Source organism: Ammospiza nelsoni, chromosome 13, assembly GCF_027579445.1.
Source record: "Ammospiza nelsoni isolate bAmmNel1 chromosome 13, bAmmNel1.pri, whole genome shotgun sequence".
NCBI lineage: Eukaryota > Metazoa > Chordata > Aves > Passeriformes > Passerellidae > Ammospiza > Ammospiza nelsoni.
Genome location: NC_080645.1, coordinates 8,815,747 through 8,838,242, shown reverse-complemented (window position 1 = coordinate 8,838,242; position 22,496 = coordinate 8,815,747). Strand labels below are relative to the sequence as shown.

Genomic DNA, 22,496 nt, shown 5'->3' with positions numbered 1-22,496 from the left:
TGCTAAAATGTCACTATGAGGTTCACAATTATCTGCACACTAGATCTGGTCATAGTTACTGCTTCCAAGAAACCTCTGTCTCACTCTTCAGCTATGCCCAGTATATTCATCCCTGTAATTTAGCATTTCCTTGTATTAAAATGAACTTTCTCTGAATGAAGCCAAACACCCAAATATTAAGAGTGTGGCTTTTCCCATGCTCTATCAGTAACTGAAATTTCTAAGAAGGAGCAAATAGCACCACATAGAATTAGCCATAGAAACCCAACAGAAAGTGCAGGTCTGTGGTAAAAAAATCTGAGTATGAATGTCCATAGTGCAGAGATTTAGAGGGGACAGTTGCTAGGATAAGGACATCCTGGCAAGGAAGAGGAGAATATCCACTGATGGAGAGTCTATAAACATGCACTTCTTCTGCAGAATCTGTAATTAAATGCAAACATCTGGAGGATAACATAAATTATATATCAAGCTAATTAAATCCTTAATTATATACATTTGCCTCCTCACAGATATAAAGGCAGTTCAGAGGAAATAATATAGGCCTATCATATGATCTAAGAAAGAAAGAAGGCATGTTGCAAAATTTAGTTTTGTAATTATGTAAAAAAATAGATTACTGAAGATATATGTTATACAAAAATAATGCAAATTCACTATTAGTGGAAAAATCTTTCTTTTTAATAGTAGTACTGCAAGCACATTTAAGCTTTTTAAGGCAATACAGCAGCAACTATCAAACAGAACAGAGTAAATTTAAACAAATCCAGATTAAGAAAATTGGAGAAAAGAAGAATTAAAAAAGTATGTACATCTGTGCTTTCTATTCCAGTTTCAAAACATAACCTCATTTTAGAGCAGGCCAGCAGGTTGTCCTGACATGACTTGTACTCAAGCCAAGGCTATTATTATCTTATTTACAGAGGAGTTAACACTCTCTAGAAACATCCCTTACTATGATATAAAATTCTTTTATTTTCAATTAAAGATACAGCAAAAATTCTTAACACTCATATTCATATTGTTTGAAGAAAGCCCTGCAGCTTCCCTGAAAATTAACCCCAGTATTTATTACACTGAATTTTCATTGGACAGGGTGAACTGACAGAGTTTGAAATATTGTGAAAAGTGAGAGCAATGTAAGTAGAGGTTAACTGTCCTAACATGTTGGAACTCTGATCTTTTAATTCTTGACATTGCAGCTATCAGAAATAGCAGAGAACTATAAAACTTTCAATGTCATGTTACATTTACTCTTTGCACATCTAACACTTTTTTAGCTATTATTTCACTATCCATTCATTCCATTACTTTTTCTGAGTTCCACTCAAAGCACAGAATACCTGCAGCATATTTTCAGAACAATTAATTTGCAGTTGGTAATGAAATAAAAGCCAGAAAAAACAGAAACAATTTGAAGCATGTTTTAGGACAGGAAATCAATTTGTACCTCATCTGTGTTGTAGATAATCTGCAGCCCCGAAGAGATCATCTCAACCAAATAGAGAAGAAATAATGACAAAGCATTGATCTGGAGCAATTAAACACAGAAAGGAAACTGTAATTAACTTTATGTTCATTGGAGTCATGTAAACAAAATAAACATGGTATAATTCACTAGCAAAGATGGTCCCACTATAACACACTACTGCTTCTAAAAAAGTCTGCATCTAATGATGTGGAAACAATCAATAGGAAAAGGTGGCACAAACAAGCCTTGTCTTCTAGAACCTCTGATGTTTTATGACTTTTAAATTTCAAACTGTGCTAGCAAAATGTTCTCCCTTAGGCACATGCTTTGACCCACAGGTAATCACTTTGTCCCAAGCTGTTTTCATGTTTCCATACATGACAACTCACTAGCCAGTGGGTTACCAGAAAGGCAAGCAGCACATTGAATAGTGCACAGCACACCCAGAAAGCAAATCCCTTCTGCCCTGGTGGGAATTTTGGCATTATCAGCTGACAGGAGGAGAATTACAACATTCAGATATGATCAGATATTGAAAAACTATATTTTTAGTACACATAAGCTGCATTTATTGTAAACAGTAATTACCTTCAGCAGCTGAGCATCATCATGTCAACTCACTGAGGAATCAAAGGAAACTGCTGGTTTGGTTTTTATTACAGAACTTTCCTATACTTGAGAATTTCTATAACTTCAATAGAGAAACTAAGCTTATCACAGTATGAGGTATAAAATAACAATCTCATTACATGAAATTTAAAGAAACCATCTAGAACAAAAAAAAGGACTCTTATCTGGAACACAGCAGATCAAAAATTCGGTCCAAATTCTAAAAATCTATAAATATTTAAAGACAATTGACTCTAGTGTCTTAATACAAACTGAAAAGCACCAAATACAGCAGTAAGGGCTAGATAACATATTCAATGTTTCCCAGCTGAGCCCTCTCAGTTACTCTGTACTCTTGTCTCCACAGAGCTGAAAACCCTCTAATTCTTGAGGTATGCAGATGACAGATGGCAATGTGCATTCATGTTTATGGGAAGGGTTGAGCTGCCACAAAAAGCAGACTCTAAACTGTCATACAGTGCTCCCCAGGTCCCCAGATTGTCTCCTCTCATAGATAAAACATGTGCCTTTTCATGAAATTTCCCACAGTCCAAAATGCTAACTTAAGATAACTCCATAAAGCATTTTCCCCAGAACATACAATTTCTGAATCCAACACATTCACTGTACAAACTATTTAAGTAATACTGTCACCATGAAATGAAATAATCATCAACCCACTGTGTCAGTTCTGAATAATTTCACTAGCAATTTCTGAGCTAGAAGTTGTGTGCAGACTTATGGAATGCAAAATAACAAGATCATGAAAGGAAAGGTGGGTCTGAAAGTAAAGAGAATGGGAAATAAAAGGAGTAAAGATTAAAACTCTGGAAAATGAGAGACAACAAAACAATCAGTTATGCAATTAGTCTGACTAGGAACCACTATGCAAAGCAGGGAACAATTCCTAACTGCTGTCAATGTGCATTAAATGAATGAAAATTGCTCAAAATGATGGAAAATGAAACTGGGAATATTCACCATAAGATTACTCTAAATCTTTCACTTTCCTGACCACAACATTCTTTTGCCAGGATTATTTATTGACAGCCATCTGTTGGTTTCAAAAAGAAGCAACTCTGCAAACAACCAACCATCTACTTCTACAATCTCGCAGTTATCTCAGTCCCTTCTGACCAAAGCACATCATTCAGTTATGTTTCAAAACACTCTGTCTTTTTCAGCAGAAGATGCAAAAGGAAACTGACTCACTTTTACCACACACAGCACATCTAACACAAATCTAACCAAACTGAGACAGCTGCATGGAAGAATGGAAGACAATATTATTAAAAAATCAGCCAAACTTGGATTTACAACAGGATGGATGTGTTACCTGAAGGTGTCCATACTCCTCATGGGAGAAGACCTCATCTCCAGTTTGTGCATTGAACACAGAATGCAGACATGCAGATGGTTTGGGGTCTTGTTTAAATTTCTGAACCTAAAGGTGAATGAAAGGCAAAATATAAAAGCAAAGGCAATAATTTCAGTATGTTTGGCAACCATAATTTCACCATATACCTTATTTAAATTATTATTACTATTGTTATTATTTCCAAACTAATTTTTTTTTTAATTTGACCACTATGTAAACCTTATCATCAACAGTGTATTTTCAGAACAATTACTTTATAGCTGGTAATTAAATGAAACCAAGATAACTCCATAACTCTTTAAGTCACACTTTGCTCTCCAACAAATTTTAAAATTTTATAACCATCATTGCCAGTACCTGATCCACATTTCACAGTATTGTCATCATTGATGCTACCTTCATAAGATTTTCTTCTCTACCAACAAAACACAGCACGTGCCTCAGAACAAGCAAACAAGTACTGTATTGGAGTCTGCTCTACAAATACATTTAATAGACTTCAGGTCATGACTCACATTGGCAATAGAATGCAACATCTGCATTTTTGCTAAAAGCAGCAGCATTTGCTCAAGTCATGTCTTAAACAAATGGAACTAAAAAATATCTTCCTTTTATGAGGCCACACAGTCTCTCAGAATAAAGTCCAGCTTGACTTCTGTCTGTTGGCTACCAGAAACTGTTTATTACTACACTGTAGGAAGAGAAAAACATCTGTAGTAAACAAGGCAAAAGCAGACAGGCAGTGTGCCAGCAGTGGGACACCTCTGGTAATTTAATGCTCATTATTCTTATCTGGCACTCCTCACCCCAGAACAAAAACTGCACATCAAAGAGAAAAACAACAGCTTAAATGTAACAAGATCAATTTAGGTCAAGATTATTTAAAGATATGAGACTCTCAAGAAGCAATCCAACCCCTCAGAAAATATATGTCAGCATAGATACAAGTGGCAATACAATACTTGCTCATTATTACTGCTACTGATACCCCATACCTGTGGGCTTCCCATTTCAGATTGTGTGCTCAGCTGTGAGGGAAGCTATGGACTTACACAAAAACTATTTCTAATAATACAGTTAAAAGTCAGTGACCTGAAAATTCAAATAACCACAAGGAATATGTGTATCTAACTACTTCTAGATCTGCTGCTGACCAATATGCAAAATTTATCCACCACACCAGATTTTAATAAGAAGGCCTGAATATTCAGAGTATATTCACAAGAGAATTAAGGGCTGACTAAATCAACTGTGTTGCAACATAAGTAGACTACTCTGTTTCCTTACTCATTTTGGAAACGTGTGCCCTTCTGAAGTTATGTCATTACGTAAAATAGTGCTGGAAAATGTCTGCTAAAGAAACCAAGCAAAAAATTAAAATTATCACCTAGGTAAGGAGAACAACTACAAACACAATAACCAAGACAACAGTGCAAAAAAACCCTCTCCAGCCTTAACAAAAAGTACTTCTACATCTTTCCAATTAATCACTATAAAAAGACATAAAATCCCCCACAAGTACTAATGGTGTAATATTTGAATGGGACAAATAACTGCAAAATGAACACAAAGAAGTTTCAAGCGTACCCTGCACTTTCCTACCCAAAATGCTCACACGTACACCCTAAATTGATGCTGCCACAACAACGAAGCAGCTGCTCTGTTAGGGGCACCCTAGCACTGAGAATTTGCTGTGTATTTAGGATTTGTCTCCCAGCTGAATGAATCCCTGGAGGGAGGCAAGGCTGTGCCCACAGCAGTCTCACCTTATCGGCCTGGCGCATGTAGCAGTAGAGAATTCCCCTCATGCACTTGATGGCAGAGTGCTCCAGCTCGTGGGTCCTGCCCTTGTCATCATCAATGCGCCTGCACAGGGAGAGAACTCACAGACAAACTGCAAATGCAGCACTGGGGGGAAAGGGAGACATTGGTGCTTGGGGGTATGAAGTATTTAACTAACGCTGGTGCAGAGTGGTGCCCTCACTCATATCTACGTATTTACAGCCCTAGCCATCCTTCCTCATTAATAAAAATCATAATAAAAATAAGAAAAGGGTTTTTGTCTGGCAACTTACACAAGCATTCCTCTTTCGAAATTTAAGAATTAAAAAAAAGTCCTTCTTGATAATCTAACATCCAGTCCCTTGCAAATAAATGATTCTTAGGACCAGCAACAATGCTGCCAATGCCCTGAACTCTCCTGCTAGATTTAAAAGTATCCCGAGTACAATTTGCCAGAAGAAGCTCTATTTTTAGTAGCAGGCATTAATTCCACTGCAAAAAATGCTGGCACCAATTACATTATATGAAAACATGTTTACTAACCTAAAGAAGAGTGACATTTTTAACCTAACACCTTCATAAATATTTTTACTGAGATTTGGAAATGCACCATTCCCTATGGGTTTACAAATCTATTTTTGATAAAGCTTCATCTTTTATAACTTTCCCAGGGAGCTGAATAAGAGAGGGGTGACCTGGCAGAGACATGAGGGTAGAAGTTATTCACCTGTAAGCAAGGGCCAGTGCCCAGGCACAGGCAGCACAGTAAAGGCTGTCATGGACTTTTGCCCTTTGGTTACTCCCAAAAGTCTTGGTAGGGAACAGACCTGTGGTTGGGCTTTGATAGACCAGCAACGTTGATTTAACTGCAAAAAGGAAAAATAAAAAAGATTGTTAACAACATTTGTATTTCTTCCAGATTCTAAACAGATTTCCAGGAACAGATCAAGGTGTAAACAACCTGTTAGAGCATGCACAAGATAAAATAAGGGAAAGAAAAGTAAGAAGTAACACACACAAAACTTGTTACATTGTTTTTTTCAGACAAATTAGCCCTTTTTACACAAAAACCCAGCAGTATTCAAAATTATTTCTATGACTGTTCTAGCACAACCCACTTTGTACAGAATTTCTACAAAGCAACCCAGTAACTTCCTTTCTATGAAAACAGAAGAAAAAAGTGACTACAGTATGTCAACTGCCCCCCAGTCAATTAAATGCTTAAACTCTCCAGAAATCTACATTCATAAAAATTACATTTTTAACTCAGGCCTGATGATTGTATCAATACTTATATAAGTAGAGGGGAGTAAGCAAGGAGAAAGGACAACTACAATTATTTAACTCAGTACCTTGATATGAAAATAGATTAAGACAGGAATTTTCAGGTTGCCAAAACCAAAAATACATTATGGCACCATTAATAACAAAAAAGAACTGCCAGACTGTTCCAAGTACTACACAAAAGCTTTTGTCCATTTAAATTTTTCCTCAGCTGGACCTGGTCAATGCTACAATCCTAAGCTACCCCTTTATCCAAAATAATTCTAAATTCAATCTTACAGCTGAACTGGAATTTCAACAGACATTTTGATTTACAGAAAAAAATGTAACTCAGCCCTTCTCTTTGCACCTTCCAACTTCCAGCAGAAGTTTAGGAAACTATCCTTAAGTATGAATAATGTAGAGCTGATATTTATCATGCAAATATCAATTCTAACTCACATCTGGGTTAGTTCAAGCATTATTAACTTACCAATTCTATAGTAATGATTTAATTTGTCCCACAGAGTTTCCCCCTCTGGCTTTGGGAGGTTAATACATTTAAGTGGCTCATAAATTGAACCTAAAATAAGAAGAAAAAAGAATACCAAAATCAAGATCAGAATGAGTTTCATAATTGTAATATTGCTAAAAATTACTGTGATAAGGCATTTCTTCATGTTTGTTATTCAAGAGCACAATTTATCAAATTTCAATTGAAATAGAAAAGTTGTTATCTCTACAGTCTCAGAGAATTTTTTTTTACACTACTGTCTACAAACCAGACCTCCACCTGTATCTCCAGCGCCTTGCAGATACAGCAAATGCTACATAAGTGTAGAATTAATTATTGAAGACAACTATTAAATGTTGAGAATTTTCTATGAACATTTTCTTAGAACTTAAGTATGTTACAGAGAAAATTCCAGAAGATAAGTAGGAAAACAGAAGAGGGACAAAAGTAGACCATATTCAATTCTTACTGCCCTACCTGCCTTCTAAATTGTGAAGGTGTTCAACACCCTCAGTGTTTCACCTACCCAACCCTGTTTGCACCCACCAGCCAGCCCAGCTGATTCATGTCAGTACAGGGATTGGCTTGTTCCCACATGCTGCTAAAGCTTAAACAAGTTATCCAACAGATAAAGCCCTCAAGTCACCTATATTCCAGAGAAATCCAATGCTATCAAATCCCCATCTTTCATTCTCACTACTTCCCTATCTGCACCTGAAAAGTCACTTTACTGAGAGCTGAGATGAGCTACCCATTCCAAATTATTGGGGTGAACCATTTCCAACTTCTGATTTCAGAGTAATCCTGCTCTCCCCCACAAATCACTCAGGATTTATTCAGTGTTCTGGATGGCAGGATCCCCACAAGAGCCATGTGCTAACAGAAGAATGAGAATTTCCCTTCCCAGCCTGCACCCTGCCCTTTGGGACAGCTCAGGGGATGCAGTGCCAGGGCAGCCCAGCCAGCCAAGCAGTTCTGGCAGGACACAGCCAGTGCTCCTTTTCACAGAGCCTCCCTGGCAATCCCAGCACCCTCCCAGGCATCAGACTCGTGACTGTCCATATACAGGACTCTCAGCCCAGGAAATGAAAAAACAAAATGAAGAAAAAGAAAAGTGTTCAAGAAACAAGCGGATGTGGGACTCAGTGCCCTGCCCAGTTGCCAAGATGGTGTTTGGTCAAATGTTGGAGTTGATGACCTCAGAGGTCCTTTCCAACCTAACTGGGATGCGTGCAGAATGGTGACAGAGCTTCATGAATCAAGTCCTTTGGGGGAGAATGAAAATGTGTAGCCATTCAAGATTGCAAACCTCACCCCAAGTTAGACTGCCTTGGCTTTGCCAGCACAGCAGAGAAAAAACCCCATCCCTCCCCAGGCAGGGCCCTGGGTGCCAGCTCTGCTTGGATGTCCTGGCGATGCTTCCCAACCCATGTGAGCTTCCCAACCCATCTGAGCTGCCCCTCCAGCCTTTCCTCCTTGGGAAAGGTTAAATGAGAAATAAACACCTGCATGTAGGAAAGGGCCTGAAAGGGAAGCACAGAGAGCCCAGTGTATTTAAACTGCCTTAAAAAACAAAGGCAAAAGAAATGAAATTGTTCTGTAATGGAAAATAAAAACTTGCAACATATCACAGCTTTTGTATCTTCTATTAAAATAAATAAATAAATAAATAAATAAATAATGAACATTCTGAACCAATTTAAATCCATTTTTGAAGCTATTTTGCTTTCCTACTTCTTTTAGCCTATGAATCCCTGTCCATGAAATGATTAATAATTTATACAATTAATTACTGTTACACAATTAATTCAGTTATCTTGCAAAAGCACACAATACAGTGAGCTGCAGTAACTGTAATCTTGTACAGTGTTGTAGTGAAAGCACAGAATAGACAAAAGAAAAAAATCTTCATAAAGAGCAGCAATTTTATGAGAAATTCACTTAGAAATTTTCAAAGGCAAAATAAAGTTTCTAACTCTTGGATTAGCTGACTGAATACCACATGCATATCCACCATTGTTTGTGTGTGAAACAGGTTCAGAACGTTCACCTCCTGCAGGCTGCCCACCCCAGTGTGGCACCAGGACACACAGGCACACACACACAAGTCAAAAGGTCCTGAACTAAAATTGTTTTCATTTAAATACTCACCAGACAAACTGTGACCCTCTGTGGCCAACAGAGAAACAAAACAAAGGTATCAAGAACAAAAAGCAAGCATATTCTTCTATTTCAGAGCATTCAAAGATTTCAACTTAGTGCAGAAAGAAGATTAAACAGAACAGAAAGCATGAAAATGTCAAAATGTCACTACAAATTACATTATTCTAGATGTTTGAAACTTTAATACAAATATAGTAAAACAGAGTAGAGTGCTGATGGAACAGAAAGGGGAACAGAATTCAAAGTTTGAAAAACTGACAAAAAATAGTTTTAAACTTTTGAGTATTCCCTAAAATTACTCCTACTATAAGGAGAAGAACTTGTTTAAATCAGTTTTTCACATATTCTTCATTAATTCCTTATTAGCATCTATATAGTTTATGTTTTGCTTGGCTGTTACAGCATTCTCCTGGAGAAATCATGTGGTAAATTGCATTTCATTATTGCCACAACCTAATCAAAGCAAGGAACAGTCAGGACAAACACGAAGCTGCTCCTTCCTTGAGCTTTTGGAGAGAGCCCATAACAGAGGAAGCTATTTTAAGGATGGCTAAAAAAAGCCTGACTCCAGTCTCATCTAAAATCTATTTGAGCTCATTTCAGCAAGATAAAAACCTGTCACAGAAAGCTATTTTCAATTACATATTTAAAATCAATTTTCAAACAAAAAAAAAGTAAAATTAAAGAGATGACAACAGCAAGACTGCAGCACTCTAAACATAACAGAGTGACATTTGCAAATGGGACCCTGGAGGTCTCACTTTGTACAGCTGCATTCAGAAGAAACAGTGAGGACATCAATTTTAAATACTGTTTTTCATAAATACATCACTTTGTTATAACCATACAGTGGGAGTTTTATTTTAGGCAAACAAGTAGGTATGCTAGGAGGAACACAAAAACCTGTTCTGTTGATTTACTAGTTTGTCTGCTGTCTAGGGGTGTAACAACCCCATCCAACATTTAAATAGGTTATTTGGGAATTCAGCTTTTCTTCCTACAAAGAATGAAGTGTGCCCATTATTTCCTTACACCACAAGAGCATTGCTGCAGGCAGTACCTACTTCACAATCAGTAAAAAACTGACCAAAAATCCCAGTGTCACTTTCTGGGTTAATATAAATAATGTCTGATAAGAGAACACTCAAAGTCTTGATCCCAAGTCCAATTAAATCCCTTTTGTCGTCAGACATTGCACTGACTAAATGCCTATATTCCTAATCTGAAGGAAAAATAATCCCCTTTCATTTCCCACCATTTACAGGTCCCAGAGTAATATGATTTCAACTCTCTTCAAGTTGATTCATCACTAAAAATGATAGAGATTCCTTTCAAAGTAATAGAGAACAGGAAGAAATTTCAATTCTATGTACAACCTCTGGATACTGAATAAACTGTGTCATCCTGATGCTAATTTCCCATCCCCCTCATTTTTATTCCAGTTACACCTGAGATCAGCATTAACTGCTCTTCAGGGAAGAGATATGAACTGCCCAGATGTTTGGATTCAGAAGCTATGGCCAAAATGGCTTTAAAACAGCTCTGTTCCAAATTTGTATATATGGAAGCTTTGGACACACACACATCCTTGGAGATGGCAGTAATTGTGCAAATTAAAGAAAAATAGGGATTAGAATGGAATTCTGCACTGAGTCTATGGATAAAGATTTGCATATTTCAACAAGGACAGTTTATTCAAATCTTTCAAAGTACAGAATTAATATAAACAAACACTTCCAGAAAGCTAATCCCACACAAATGGAAGCAACATGGCAAGAAATTTACTTCTAATATTTCACATGCCAGAATAAGAAAAGAAAACATTGCTTTGCATAATTCTATCAGGCCAGGCCAAAAGAAAAAAGCTGAGAACACAAGATTTCTTTGTATATTTGATAAGAATGAAAACTGATCACAGGCTCTGATGTGACATTAGGTCTGGACATAATCTAACACTTGAGACAGAGGCAAGCCCTGGAGCTCAGATCCCTGTAACTTTCATTACCCAGTAAGGGCAGTGGCAGCTTCACCTTACAGAAGGCACTGGGACCAAAGAGGATTTGATTTCTACTCACAGCAAAGTTTAAGAAAAGATATCCCAAGGGGATTTTAATCACTACATACAGGAGGAAACCATGATCTCATAGTTGATCCTGCTTTGAGCAAGAGGCTGGTGTAGGTGACATCCTGAGAACCCTTCCAGACTGAACTGTTCTACAAACCAGGGTAAGGAAACACCAGGAGAGGGCTTGGAGAGGCAGACAGAAAAGGTATTAAAGTATTCCTCTACCTGAATACACAGCAGAAGTAAGCAAAAAGTCATAAACCTTGGTTGAGTGACAATTACACATTAATAAAAATGAGTAAAATCTTGTAATAGTTTAATTTAAATAACATTAAAGAGAAAAGCTTTAAAACTATAATTGATCAAGAAAAATCACATGTTACACTGTGCAAGTAATTCAGTTAGTGTTTCACAGAGTCACGGAACATCCAGAGCTGGAAGGGACCCACAAGGACTGTCAAGGTCCAGCTGCTGGCCCTGCACAGAGCAAGCCCAGGATGGCACCCTGTGCCTGAGAGCATTGTCCAGACCTTCCTGAGCTCTGTCAGGTTGGGTGCTGTGCCCACTGTCCTGGGGAGCCTGTTCCAGTGCCCAGCCACCCCCTGGGTGAAGAACCTTTTCCTGATATCCAGCCTAACCCTCCCCTAACACAGCTCCAACCATTTCTTCACTGATCACCACAGGGGAAAAAGAAAAAAATACACACCAATTTATTCTGTCCTTTCTCTATTTCCTACTCATCCAAAGGCAGCTCTTTGTCAAGTATATTGCACTTAATGGAAACTATGATTTCAGGATTTACAGTAACAAACAACAAAACCAACAAAAGCTACTAAACACCAGAAATAAAATCCTGACCATCATGCCAGTACACAGGAGCTTCACACAACCAAAATGCCAAAGTCTACCACACAAGCCTTGTAAATGCTACAAGCAAGGCTGGAAACCACTCAGGATATTCAAGGCAGGCATTGTAATTTCTGAGAATTCAAAACAATAGGTGTCAAAACTATTAAAAATGTTTATTTTGCATCATAAAGGAGAAACATCAAAGATCTTTGCAAGAATTAGGAAAGAGTAATTTTTCTTTAATGCTGTCAACACATGACATTTTTTGATGGGTCAGAGAGGCACAACTGAAAAGCCACAGGAAGGGCAGGGGAGTCCAAGCCACCCAGTTGTGTTGCCTTAAACTTGTTCTCCTACTGAGTTTCAGCAAAGACTACCCAAGAGTTTCCCCCATCACAGAGTGTCACATATGGATACACCTCATCCCAAACTCCCTTCAAAACACTCAGGAATGGCCTTGACAGCTTCATATATTCCAGCTTCTGCTGCACCTGAGGAGAAGCTGTGCCAGGGGGCTTTACTTTGCTTCCACTTAATTTCCAAATGTCCAACTTTGTAACCAGTGACTGACTGACTGGAAATTTTACTTCTCTCTATACTTGTCACGCTGGGGTTTTTTAGGAGTCAATTACAAACAGCATTCCTAATGCACCTTTTACATGACTGTCATCTTAAAAGAGAAATTGGAGGTCAGAGGTGGTTGCACTGAGGGATACTGACAGGAACACTAAACAAACAAAGCAGGAAGATTTGATAGTAGATTTCAATCTAAGTAGATTACAATTGTCAGAAATTTTTACTGAAAGAGTTCAAATTTTTAAGTTTTATTGTACAGTACTAAAGAGCTACTAACACAGAACACTGCATGAAACAAAACATACAACTATTTTTTGTTGAATTAAATAGCCACAAACAAAAACAAAACACAGAACTGCACACTTACCAAATTTTAAAAAAGCATGCGCAGAGGAGGCTCTGTCATCATCCAAACTGGCCATTTCAAATTGGTGCAGCTAATCACAAACGGCTCAGGCTAAGCTACAGCCATTTTCAAAACTGTTTAGTAAATGTTAAAGGCAATCAGCATTAAATTAAGTGAAAGCAATGTTAGTGGAGTTATTAACACAACACAGTGCACAGCACAAACTTTCATTACATCTTATGTTTCTTTCTTCTACGCTGACCTCTTGGTTTTATTTTGTTTTACTTCCATAAAACTTAGTAGTTTACTCCTTCTGAGTGAAAGGACACAGTTTACAAAAAAATCCATCTTTTGGATATTGACATGAGCTCCCTTATTCAATAGGGAATTAGCTACAAACACCAAAAGGTGATTAATACCATCTGATATATTTCTAGATGAAATAAAGATACTGATTTAACTAGTGCACACTAAAGTGTTAAGGAACAATGATAAGGAGCTAAAACTGCTTATGCACAGTGCTGCTTTCATCCCATGTGAAATCTACACCAGGATGTTTCCTGCAGTCATACACATTACTTATGCACTGAATATCTCAGTTATTGGGGGTAGGACATCTTCCACTTTAGGAAAAACATGTCTGCAATTATGATAACAAGTTTTTCCAAATCTTTAAAGTTTATTTTTTTAAAGTAAGAAAAATTTTGTGGGCTTTTAACTAATTAACTACTACATTTAGAATCTGCTCCTAATCAGAGTAGCAACAAATGAAACAGTATTTTATTGCTTCAGGAAGGGAAATGAAAATTTCTGAATAAAATTTGGTTTTACTGGAAAAAAGTAATTCATCATTTAATACACATAAACATGAGGATACAAATTCCCTCCTACAGGATTTGAATCTTACATGATCCATTGCTGCAGGCTATAAAACATGAGTCACTGGTGCATTTCAGGCACGTGTCTATACTCCACATTTACTACATCTTACTCCAAAAAGCACACTAGTAAAAAAAACCCAAATCAAACAAAATAGTGCTGTCTGTGAGCTGGGACTCCAGCACAGGCCTCAGCCAAACCAGGAACATGTGGGGGACTTTCAGTCACTTTCTATGACAATCCCAACCACGTCTCCTTCTGACAGGGCCAGGAAGGAAGAAAAAAGCCCTGAAGCTATACAAATTTCAACATAAAGATGCAGCAGTAAACTTGAAATGTAAGAACATTATTCTTATTTTTAGCTATGAATGTTACCTGAAAGATATTTAATAAAATTTGATTTTTAAATCAACTCTTTAATCAGAAAAACTTTTCAACTAAAAATAACGTTTATTTCTTGACCAAATTTATTCAGTTGTTATGTAAAATGCCATGAACAAATCTCTAGACAATGGGAAAGATGGAAGTGAACTACAACCTGTCATTGCTCAGAATACAATTCTTTATACATGTAACAAAAAAGTAACAGGCAGCAGCAGCAAAGAAAACGTGAAGTGTTTGAAACCATCAAACACCTTCTGCAGGCAGGCTTGACCCTGCAGAGGATTCCCTTAGCCCTGCTCTCCCTGAGGGCTGACCCTGCAGGGGATCCCAAACCCGAGTGCTGACCCTGCAGGGAGATCCCAAACCCGAGTGCTCCCTGAGGGCTGACCCTGCAGGGAGATCCCAAACCCGAGTGCTCCCTGAGGGCTGACCCTGCAGGGGATCCCCAAACCCGAGTGCTCCCTGAGGGCTGACCCTGCAGGGAGATCCCAAACCCGAGTGCTCCCTGAGGGCTGACCCTGCAGGGAGATCCCAAACCCGAGTGCTCCCTGAGGGCTGACCCTGCAGGGGATCCCCAAACCCGAGTGCTCCCTGAGGGCTGACCCTGCAGGGAGATCCCAAACCCGAGTGCTCCCTGAGGGCTGACCCTGCAGGGAGATCCCAAACCCGAGTGCTCCCTGAGGCTCGGGATTCCCGATCCGCCCGGGGCTGCACTGCCCGCCCCGGCCCTGCAGAGCCCCACGCTCCGTCTGTCAGTCACACTCCCGGCCCCGGTAATGGTAACCGGCCGCCAGTGACACCTCCTTCAGCGGGCAGTCCTCAGCGCGGGACTGCCAATCAGTCAATGCACAAACCGAACTTTTAAAGCCAAATTAATCGTACCAGACTTTAAACAATCAATTCTTTAGAGCCCTCGTAAAGCCCCGTTTTGGTCTCACAATGTCTGATCAGTTACTAGCAAAACAAAACTAACCAAACATGCAAATAAGCAACAACTGAGTGTTACAAGCATGTGTGGTGTATAAATAAACACAGGGATCTTCCCGAAAAGTTTTTCCGTTAGAACAACTAAACGCCTGCTATGACTGTACTTTACTTAAAAAAAAAAAAAAAACCCCAAAAAAAAAACCTACAAGTTTTTTGAAGTTTAGAAATTCAGGCTAACTCAGCAAACATCACCCTTTGGTTTAGGCCAGAACGAGCTGCCCCACGCTCAGAACACGGAATTGCCACGCTGTATAGCAGTTACCTTTAGCTAAGAGAAACCTGCCAAGAGCTGGGACTTTCCCCTAAACACTGCATCTGCTCCACAGCCGCAACACTTTATACAGCTGCGGTGCTGAACACGCTGCCTTTGCTACCGTGGGCACAGGTGGCACCTGAGGGCACCGGGGGCTGTGCCAGCCGAGGAGGGCTCGGGCGGGGCCGCCACCCCCAGCTGTCCCCTGCGCCCCTCAGGGCCCGGCCCGGCCGGGCACCGCCACCCGCGGTGAGGACGGGGAAACAGCCCCGGGCCGGGCCGGGAGCGGGGCGGTGAGTGACAGGAGGCACAGGGGTCCCCGGAGCTCCTCCCGGGCTAAGCCAAGAGGTCAGACCTGAGCGTTTGGAGCGAGCGCGCAGCTCCAGCATCTTCCAGCTCACATCAGCCATGTGAGTCGCCGCCATGGCGGAGCGGTCCCGGAGAGCCCCGGGCGCGGGTGCGCGGCGCCGGGCGGGCCCTGCCTGGCTCCCGCCGTAAAGCGCTCGCGCAGGCTCCGCCGCCGCTGCCGCAAACCGCGGCCGCCGGGCCGGGCCCGCCCCGCTGCCGTCAGAGCGCGGGCGGGGCGAGGCCGTGCGCGATGGGGGCCCGCGGGCCGTGCCCGCCGCTGGCCCCGCTGCTGGCCCTGGCCCTGCTGGCCCTGGCGGGGCCCGCCCGAGCCCTGCAGAATGTGACCGCTCAGCTCTTCGGGCCCGAGGCCCGCGGGACCCTGGCGGCCTTCGGCGACTTCAACTCGGACAAGCAGACGGACCTGTTCGTGCTGCGCGGCGGTGAGTGCGGCGCCGCGGCGGGCCCGGGGGCTGCGGGGCACGGGCGGTGTTAGCTGGGCTCTCTGTCCCTCATCCAAGGGGGACAGCCGAAGGTGCTGCCACCCCCGGGGCCCGGCAGCCCGTGCGGGGTGATGGCAGGGCTGGGGCTGCGGGGCAGCGCTGCCGGTGCGAGATGCCCGGCCCGAGAGGGATGGGCTCGCCGGGCCCTGCAGTCCCTGCGGTCCCTGTGGCCTGTCCCTTCCTGGCTGCTCGTTCGCTCCCCGAGCTCGGCCCGAGTGCCGGGGCTGTGCTGCCAGGGCCGGCGCGGTGAGCGCAGCGTTGTTTGCAGGGTGAAATTGACACTTGTTTTGCTCCCAGGTATTTCCTGTGTGACATACGGTGTTCGGTTTGCACTAGAATGGTTCACATAGGGAGCATTTGTTTTTAAAGTTGAATTTCTGGTTGTGAAATAATGTAGACACTTCATCCTACAACTTGAATGGTCACAAATTGTTGTTTTGCTCCTGCTTTCACTCTAGTTTTGGAAACAAAGATGAACATTTCGCAGATGTGAAGGAAAAATTGCACATTGTTCTACTCTGTCCATTAAAAGTTAAAGTGCCATGGTAGCTGTCACTTGCCACAGGTTTCTCTTCAGGCTTCAGATATGGGGAGACCTCAAATCAGGATTTATTTTCAGTGGTCAGTGTTGTTTGCAGACATTAATCTTAGAATATTTTACTTTCTTGAAGCACATTAAGATAGTAAATTTATTCTCAGATTCACCTTTTTTTATTCCTTCCATCTCAGAAATTTTTTTCTGAGTAGCTTTGGTAAAGCATGAGTGATTTTCCCATCTAGTTGAGTTATTGAAATGCATGACTCCCTGGAAATGCTCCACTGGCTCATCTACTGAAAAAATGGTCAGACTTAAAATGAATGTCTATGATAAGAGATTTAATTTTTACTTTCTTATCTTTCAGATGAGTGTGTATAAAAATGGGAATAGTTATAAGTTTCAGGAATGAGATTTGTGATTTCTTTAGCAGCACTTGATAAATAATTTTCCTGTGTGGTACTTACTGTAAAAATCTGATTGAAATAACATAGTTATTCAAACATTATTTTTCATACCATAAGCCTTGGTGAAAAGTAACTACAGAATACTCTCAAAACAAAAGGTAGTAGTTCTAAATGGTGGCATTTATGGCAGCCAGTTGTAAACAGCATGAGCAGATGAGCACTGGAGATGACATGAGACTTTGAGGAACAGGAGTCTGTACAGCAGCCCTGTCCTAATAATCCTGACCCTTAATAAAGAAATGGGGATGATGCCTTGGACCTTTGGCTGGATATATATTATTTTTCTGATCTTGCCTTACTTCAGTTGAGTGAGAGTAATGTTCCCTATACTCAGATACAGAAAAGAAATTCAGATTGTGCTGATACCTTTGTAAGAAATAGTCAGCTCGCTGAATGTAAGGGATAGTCTGGATCCAGGAGCATCCCATTGCAAGGCTAATTCCAAAGTACCAGGCCTCTGGGTTTAGTCACTTTTTGAAACTCAGAATCTACAGATAAATGGAATTATGCATACACTTACCTGTCTGTGAGTCTGTGCCTGTAACAGCTCAGTGGGGAAGCTCGTGCTGGTTGCTTTTTCATGTACCAGCTCCTGGCTATGCTTGATGCCTCTGCTGGAAGTGAGTGAGCATTCCCTGTTCACCTGCTGCATTTCATTGGGGAATTTGGGAAATTTCTGTGCTATTTATTTCATATATACATATATATGTGTGTGTGTGATATATGTCACACAGATACTCAGCCTGAAGACCTCTAATCTACATAATTGTTGTTTGTATGGAAACTGTTCCTGTTTTTTCACACTCTCCAATGCACTGATTTTTTCTTACTGTCCTCTTATCTCAAAAAGAATACAGAACTGCAAACAGCTTTTAGGATTGATTGTAGTGGCATAGTAATTCTCTTTTCTGTTCATGTAATAAATAATTTTTAATGGTTAATTTGCTTTGACTTGAGCACTGAGCTGAAATTTTTATATCTCTATCTTTAATGACCAAAAAAATCTCATTTCTCAGTGTTGCAGCTAACTTGGAACCTGATATGTGTAAAAACACATTTCCTTTTTCATCCTAGTCATTACTTTACCAAGTAACCAGTAAAAAGGCAGGTGAGAGTGAGAGGTGTGAAATGGGAATTCCAGTTCAGCAGGCAGCCCCAGGTGAGCTGTCCCCAGCTGAGGCAGCCCCAGGCTCCCAGCCCTGGCCTGTGCCAGCCTTTCCCTGCCCCAGGAGCGTGGCTGCAGCTCAGGCAGTGTCACTCTGGCCTGAGCTGGCCTCTCTGAAAGGGCTCCTGGTCATTTGCTCATCTGGTGCTGGATTCTCCTTCTCCTCAAGAGGTTTGTAGCAGGAGCCTTGTGTTCCCTGCTATTTCCCAGCTCTGAACTCTGCCACAAAACAATACTCTAAAAAAGTACTGTGGTAGCTCAAGTTTGGAGCCTTAGAATTATTCTTTAATAGAGAATGATTTTGTGGTGCTGGAGGTGGGTTTATTGGAGAATGAAGCAAAGAAAAAATACTATTGTGGCACTGTGAGCTATGTTTTACTTACAGAGGTGTGTGTGTGTTTTGTGGTTTACAGACTAAAAATTTTTATTTCATCACTGAAGTTGAAATTCTTCCTTTCCTCCCTGAATTTCAGTTATTTCTGCAGCATAAAATATGGGCTTTTATTTAGATTATCCTGAAATAATGAAACGATACTTATATCATTGCCTCTAGATGGGGAGATGCTGCAGGGAACCAAGTAAATTCTGAGTTTCCTTTAAAGTGCTTTGGACAGCTGACATGGGAAAGCAGTATCAGATCCTGCTATGTGAGACATACTATTAAAAGAATTAATTTGAGTTAGACTTTAAGCTTTAATTAGTTTTGTGGAGCTGCTGCCTATTACTTTTCCATGTGTAATATTTCTTAATTCATTACAGAAAGTTTTATTTTAAGCAATATGATAAAAATAACAGAGGGAAAGTTCTAACACTAAACCCCCAAAGAAGATTTGTGATATTAGCATTCCTTTAAGATGCAACTGACTTTGTGTTGAAGAAGTGCTCCTTTTGTCTCCTTTTGGATGAGGAGGTAGTGGTATGAGATGTCTTTGAAAGTTCTTGCTGCTGTGGGGAATGGTCATTTGTGGCAGTTGTTTAAATGTTGGGTTTGTATATAAGCCATTTCCAGTCTTCCTCTGTTGCTCATGATCTGTTTGCCTTGGCAGGAAATGAGCTGGTGATTTTTTTGGCTGACCAGAAGGAGCCCTACTTTAAGCCCCGTGTTAAGCTACCAATGAAGTAAGTATGGCTGTTCAGTGTTTGCTTGGAAGGGCCTCTCTCCTCTCAGGGGGAGCTGCTGCACTTGTCTGTGCTCTTGTTGCCTCTTTGACTCATTGTTCACTTGTCATTCCAGCTCTGGTTCTTTGACCAACTTCCTGATCCATGCCCTGATGCGCTTTTGTTTTGTTGGTCATATGACAGAGTCTATGGAGATGAGTTGTGTCATTCAAGTTGTTTACTAAAAAGTGTTACTTCCCAACCCTTATGGAATATTTATGGTTTAGGTTTTGTCCTCAAATTAGTATTTAAAGTACCCATATGTGAAATATCTTTGCAGTTGATTTGGATTTTCAGGACTGTATTTCCTAGTGAGGTAAACTGTCATTCCGTGGCATACATAGGTCTTTGTGGTGGGCAGGTTTAGTATCAATGCCAAGACATGTTTTCAGGGAAATTCATGCATTTGCTGTAGTTACTAATGGAATCCAGCCAGTATCATCTGATTTAGAAGAGATATGAAAGGTGGTGTTCTGGTGTTTCTGTGTAGAGATGTTCCTCTGTCAAGTTTACATGTGGCCTTTAAAAAAACATCAGTTTTTAATAGATGTAAGCCAATCTGTTTATATGTGCATATATATATGTCTAGCTTCAATATCCTGTTATATTATTATGGCTATTGCTTAGGAATAATGCTTACCAATAGTATTATGTTTATTAAAAGTTAAAATGCCTTTATAGCTCAGCTTCATCTTCTGTACGCTACATATTTTTATTTTTCCTTATTCCCTCCTGTCTCGGAAGGAACTAATTTGTTTAATGCATTAGAAAGGATCTGCTTTTAATCCTTAATGTGACCTGTGTTTGTGTGTGTAAAGCAGAGTAGGTAAGCAAATAAAAAAAGATAGAACAAACAAAGGTAGGAAGGAATAGTAAGACCTGGCAGAAGGTAGGAGGAAATGGAATTGGCTTTAAAAATCCACCTGTGCCTGACTCCTGCTGTTTAAACAGCTCCTGTTGCCTTATGTTCTTGCTCTTGGAATGCAACCAGAAGATCCTGCTCTCTGAAACACATTTGGTTGACTGGTTCTAAACAAATGTGAGGATTTAATGAAGTGTAGATAGCATTAACAGGATATGGCTGAAGAATGTCTGATAGCTGAAGTTTGAAGTGTCAATTTCCTTAGACAGGGACAGCCGATCAGGTGCCTGATTTTGAGATACTTTTGCAATAGGTAAGGATTTACCCTTCAACAACCTGGTTTAGGATTAAGATTGCATTGGACCAACTAATAATAATAGGGCAAGCCTTTGACTACACAAGTGCTTTTTACATGCACACCTTTTTACCATTATTTGCATGTGGGGGCTTTTGTTTTTAATTCCAGATCCCTTGGTGTCACCATAACCAGTGTAGTTCCTGGAGATTATGATGGAGATTCCCAGATGGATGTGCTCCTCACTACCCAGGCCCCAAGTCATGGCAAAGATGAACTTTCAGTGTTTATTTTCTGGGGACACAACCAAACCTTGGGTGAGTTGCTGAGACTGGTTCTTAGTAAGATTGTTAGATTTCCTTATTCAAAGTATTGTTAAGAAGTTACAACTCATTTTTACAGTGTAATGATTGTTTTTAGCACTAAAATAGGGATTAGCAGCTATTCAGCTGCACACCCATATATTATCCTGCTGTTAAACTGTGTTCAATAATTAATGAAAGAGAACAATACTTGCAGTGTATTATGCAACAGATAGAACCAAACATTATTCTGATTTGGCAGTACCTATTAACTGAAGAGCTGCTTCTCATGGCTTCCCCATCATGCATGTCAGCTTCACAAAGACTATCTCAAAAAATTTATCTTCAGTTTAAAATGCACAGGGAACCTGCTGTGAACTTAAGTGCATCAGCTTTCAAAATCACATCCCTAAACCTACCACCAGTAATATAATATTTGTGTTAAACGAAATTCTTTAAAGACAGTGACACACTAAAGTGAGTATTGGAAGAAAGGTTTCTAGAGTCTCTATTGCTGAAAGTTTTCAAGACCTTTAGAATTGATTTTTCAGGTGTCTCTTAGCTGTGTTCAAGTTGTAGCTGATTCTGTCTTGGGGTAGAGTTATGGATTGTGTGAACTCTTGAGGTCTCCTCTGTTTTCTGTTGACTTTGCTAGGAAAGGGTTTGGGGAGGAATTTAGGGTTTGAACAAGGACAGATAAGCAAAAGAAAATACTGTTTAATCTACAAAAACTACTGAAGAATAATCACTATTGTAAAGAACTGTGTCATGGCATAGTTACAGATGAGGCAAGTTTGCCTCAGACACCATTGCTTCTGGCTTTGATCAGAGCTGAAACAAGCAACCCAGAAACGTGCAGTGGATCAATATCAAGTGAATAGCAGGTATCTCTAGGATTGGGAAGAATATGAGGAGTTGAATTAGGTTATTCCGTTTTGTTTCAGAAAAAAACCCCAAGTGTTGGGGGAAACACAATGAGCTATGGGGCCTGGAGGAGGAGTCAGAGGTTAAAAATTCAGGCAGTGGTTGGTTTGTGCTGAGGCCACTGGCAAGGTATGGGGTGTCCCCTTGGGTAATAGGAGTGTGACACACAAGTCAGTAGGAGGGGACTGCTGTATGAAATGTGGAAATTGTAAAGACAAACATTGTGGAGAGAGGAGGGAAATGGGAATAATCTGGCAAGGAGTTTGGATTACAAGTACAAGTGAAGTCTAAGGTGATAACCTGATTGGAACTTAGTGCTCGCTTCCCATTTAGAAAGTCTGCCTTGATTGCTTATTTCAAATATTCAGTGTGTATAATTAAGAATGTTATTTAAACAGAAGTCTACCATACAATGAATGTT

General features: G+C 40.3%; 2 protein-coding genes across 6 annotated transcripts in view; one reads left to right on the top strand and one right to left on the bottom strand.

Moving 5' to 3' along the window:
- PHKB (phosphorylase kinase regulatory subunit beta) overlaps positions 1-16,051 on the bottom strand; it is a 66,667-nt gene extending 50,616 nt beyond the window's left edge. Inside the window, exons 1-7 of one of the 4 annotated variants that reach the window (XM_059481153.1) lie at positions 13,038-13,096; positions 9,169-9,186; positions 6,997-7,086; positions 5,968-6,106; positions 5,225-5,324; positions 3,417-3,524; positions 1,451-1,531 (exon numbers count right to left, since the gene is read on the bottom strand). In XM_059481153.1, coding sequence (XP_059337136.1) covers positions 1,451-1,531; positions 3,417-3,524; positions 5,225-5,324; positions 5,968-6,106; positions 6,997-7,086; positions 9,169-9,186; positions 13,038-13,092 — 591 coding nt within the window. In that variant the 5' untranslated portion in view covers positions 13,093-13,096. Of the gene's footprint in view, positions 1-1,450; positions 1,532-3,416; positions 3,525-5,224; positions 5,325-5,967; positions 6,107-6,996; positions 7,087-9,168; positions 9,187-13,037; positions 13,204-15,528; positions 15,658-15,874 lie in introns of those variants that run through there. The other 3 variants (XM_059481154.1, XM_059481156.1, XM_059481155.1) reach the window with 3 other exon arrangements.
- Positions 16,052-16,077: 26 nt separating this feature from the next.
- The window catches only part of ITFG1 (integrin alpha FG-GAP repeat containing 1), a 70,179-nt gene continuing 63,760 nt past the window's right edge, over positions 16,078-22,496 (top strand). For both annotated transcript variants that reach the window (XM_059481152.1, XM_059481151.1), the window contains exons 1-3: positions 16,078-16,307; positions 19,581-19,653; positions 21,021-21,166. In XM_059481152.1, the coding sequence (XP_059337135.1) occupies positions 16,118-16,307; positions 19,581-19,653; positions 21,021-21,166 (409 nt within the window). In that variant the 5' untranslated portion in view covers positions 16,078-16,117. The remainder of the gene's footprint in view (positions 16,308-19,580; positions 19,654-21,020; positions 21,167-22,496) is intronic.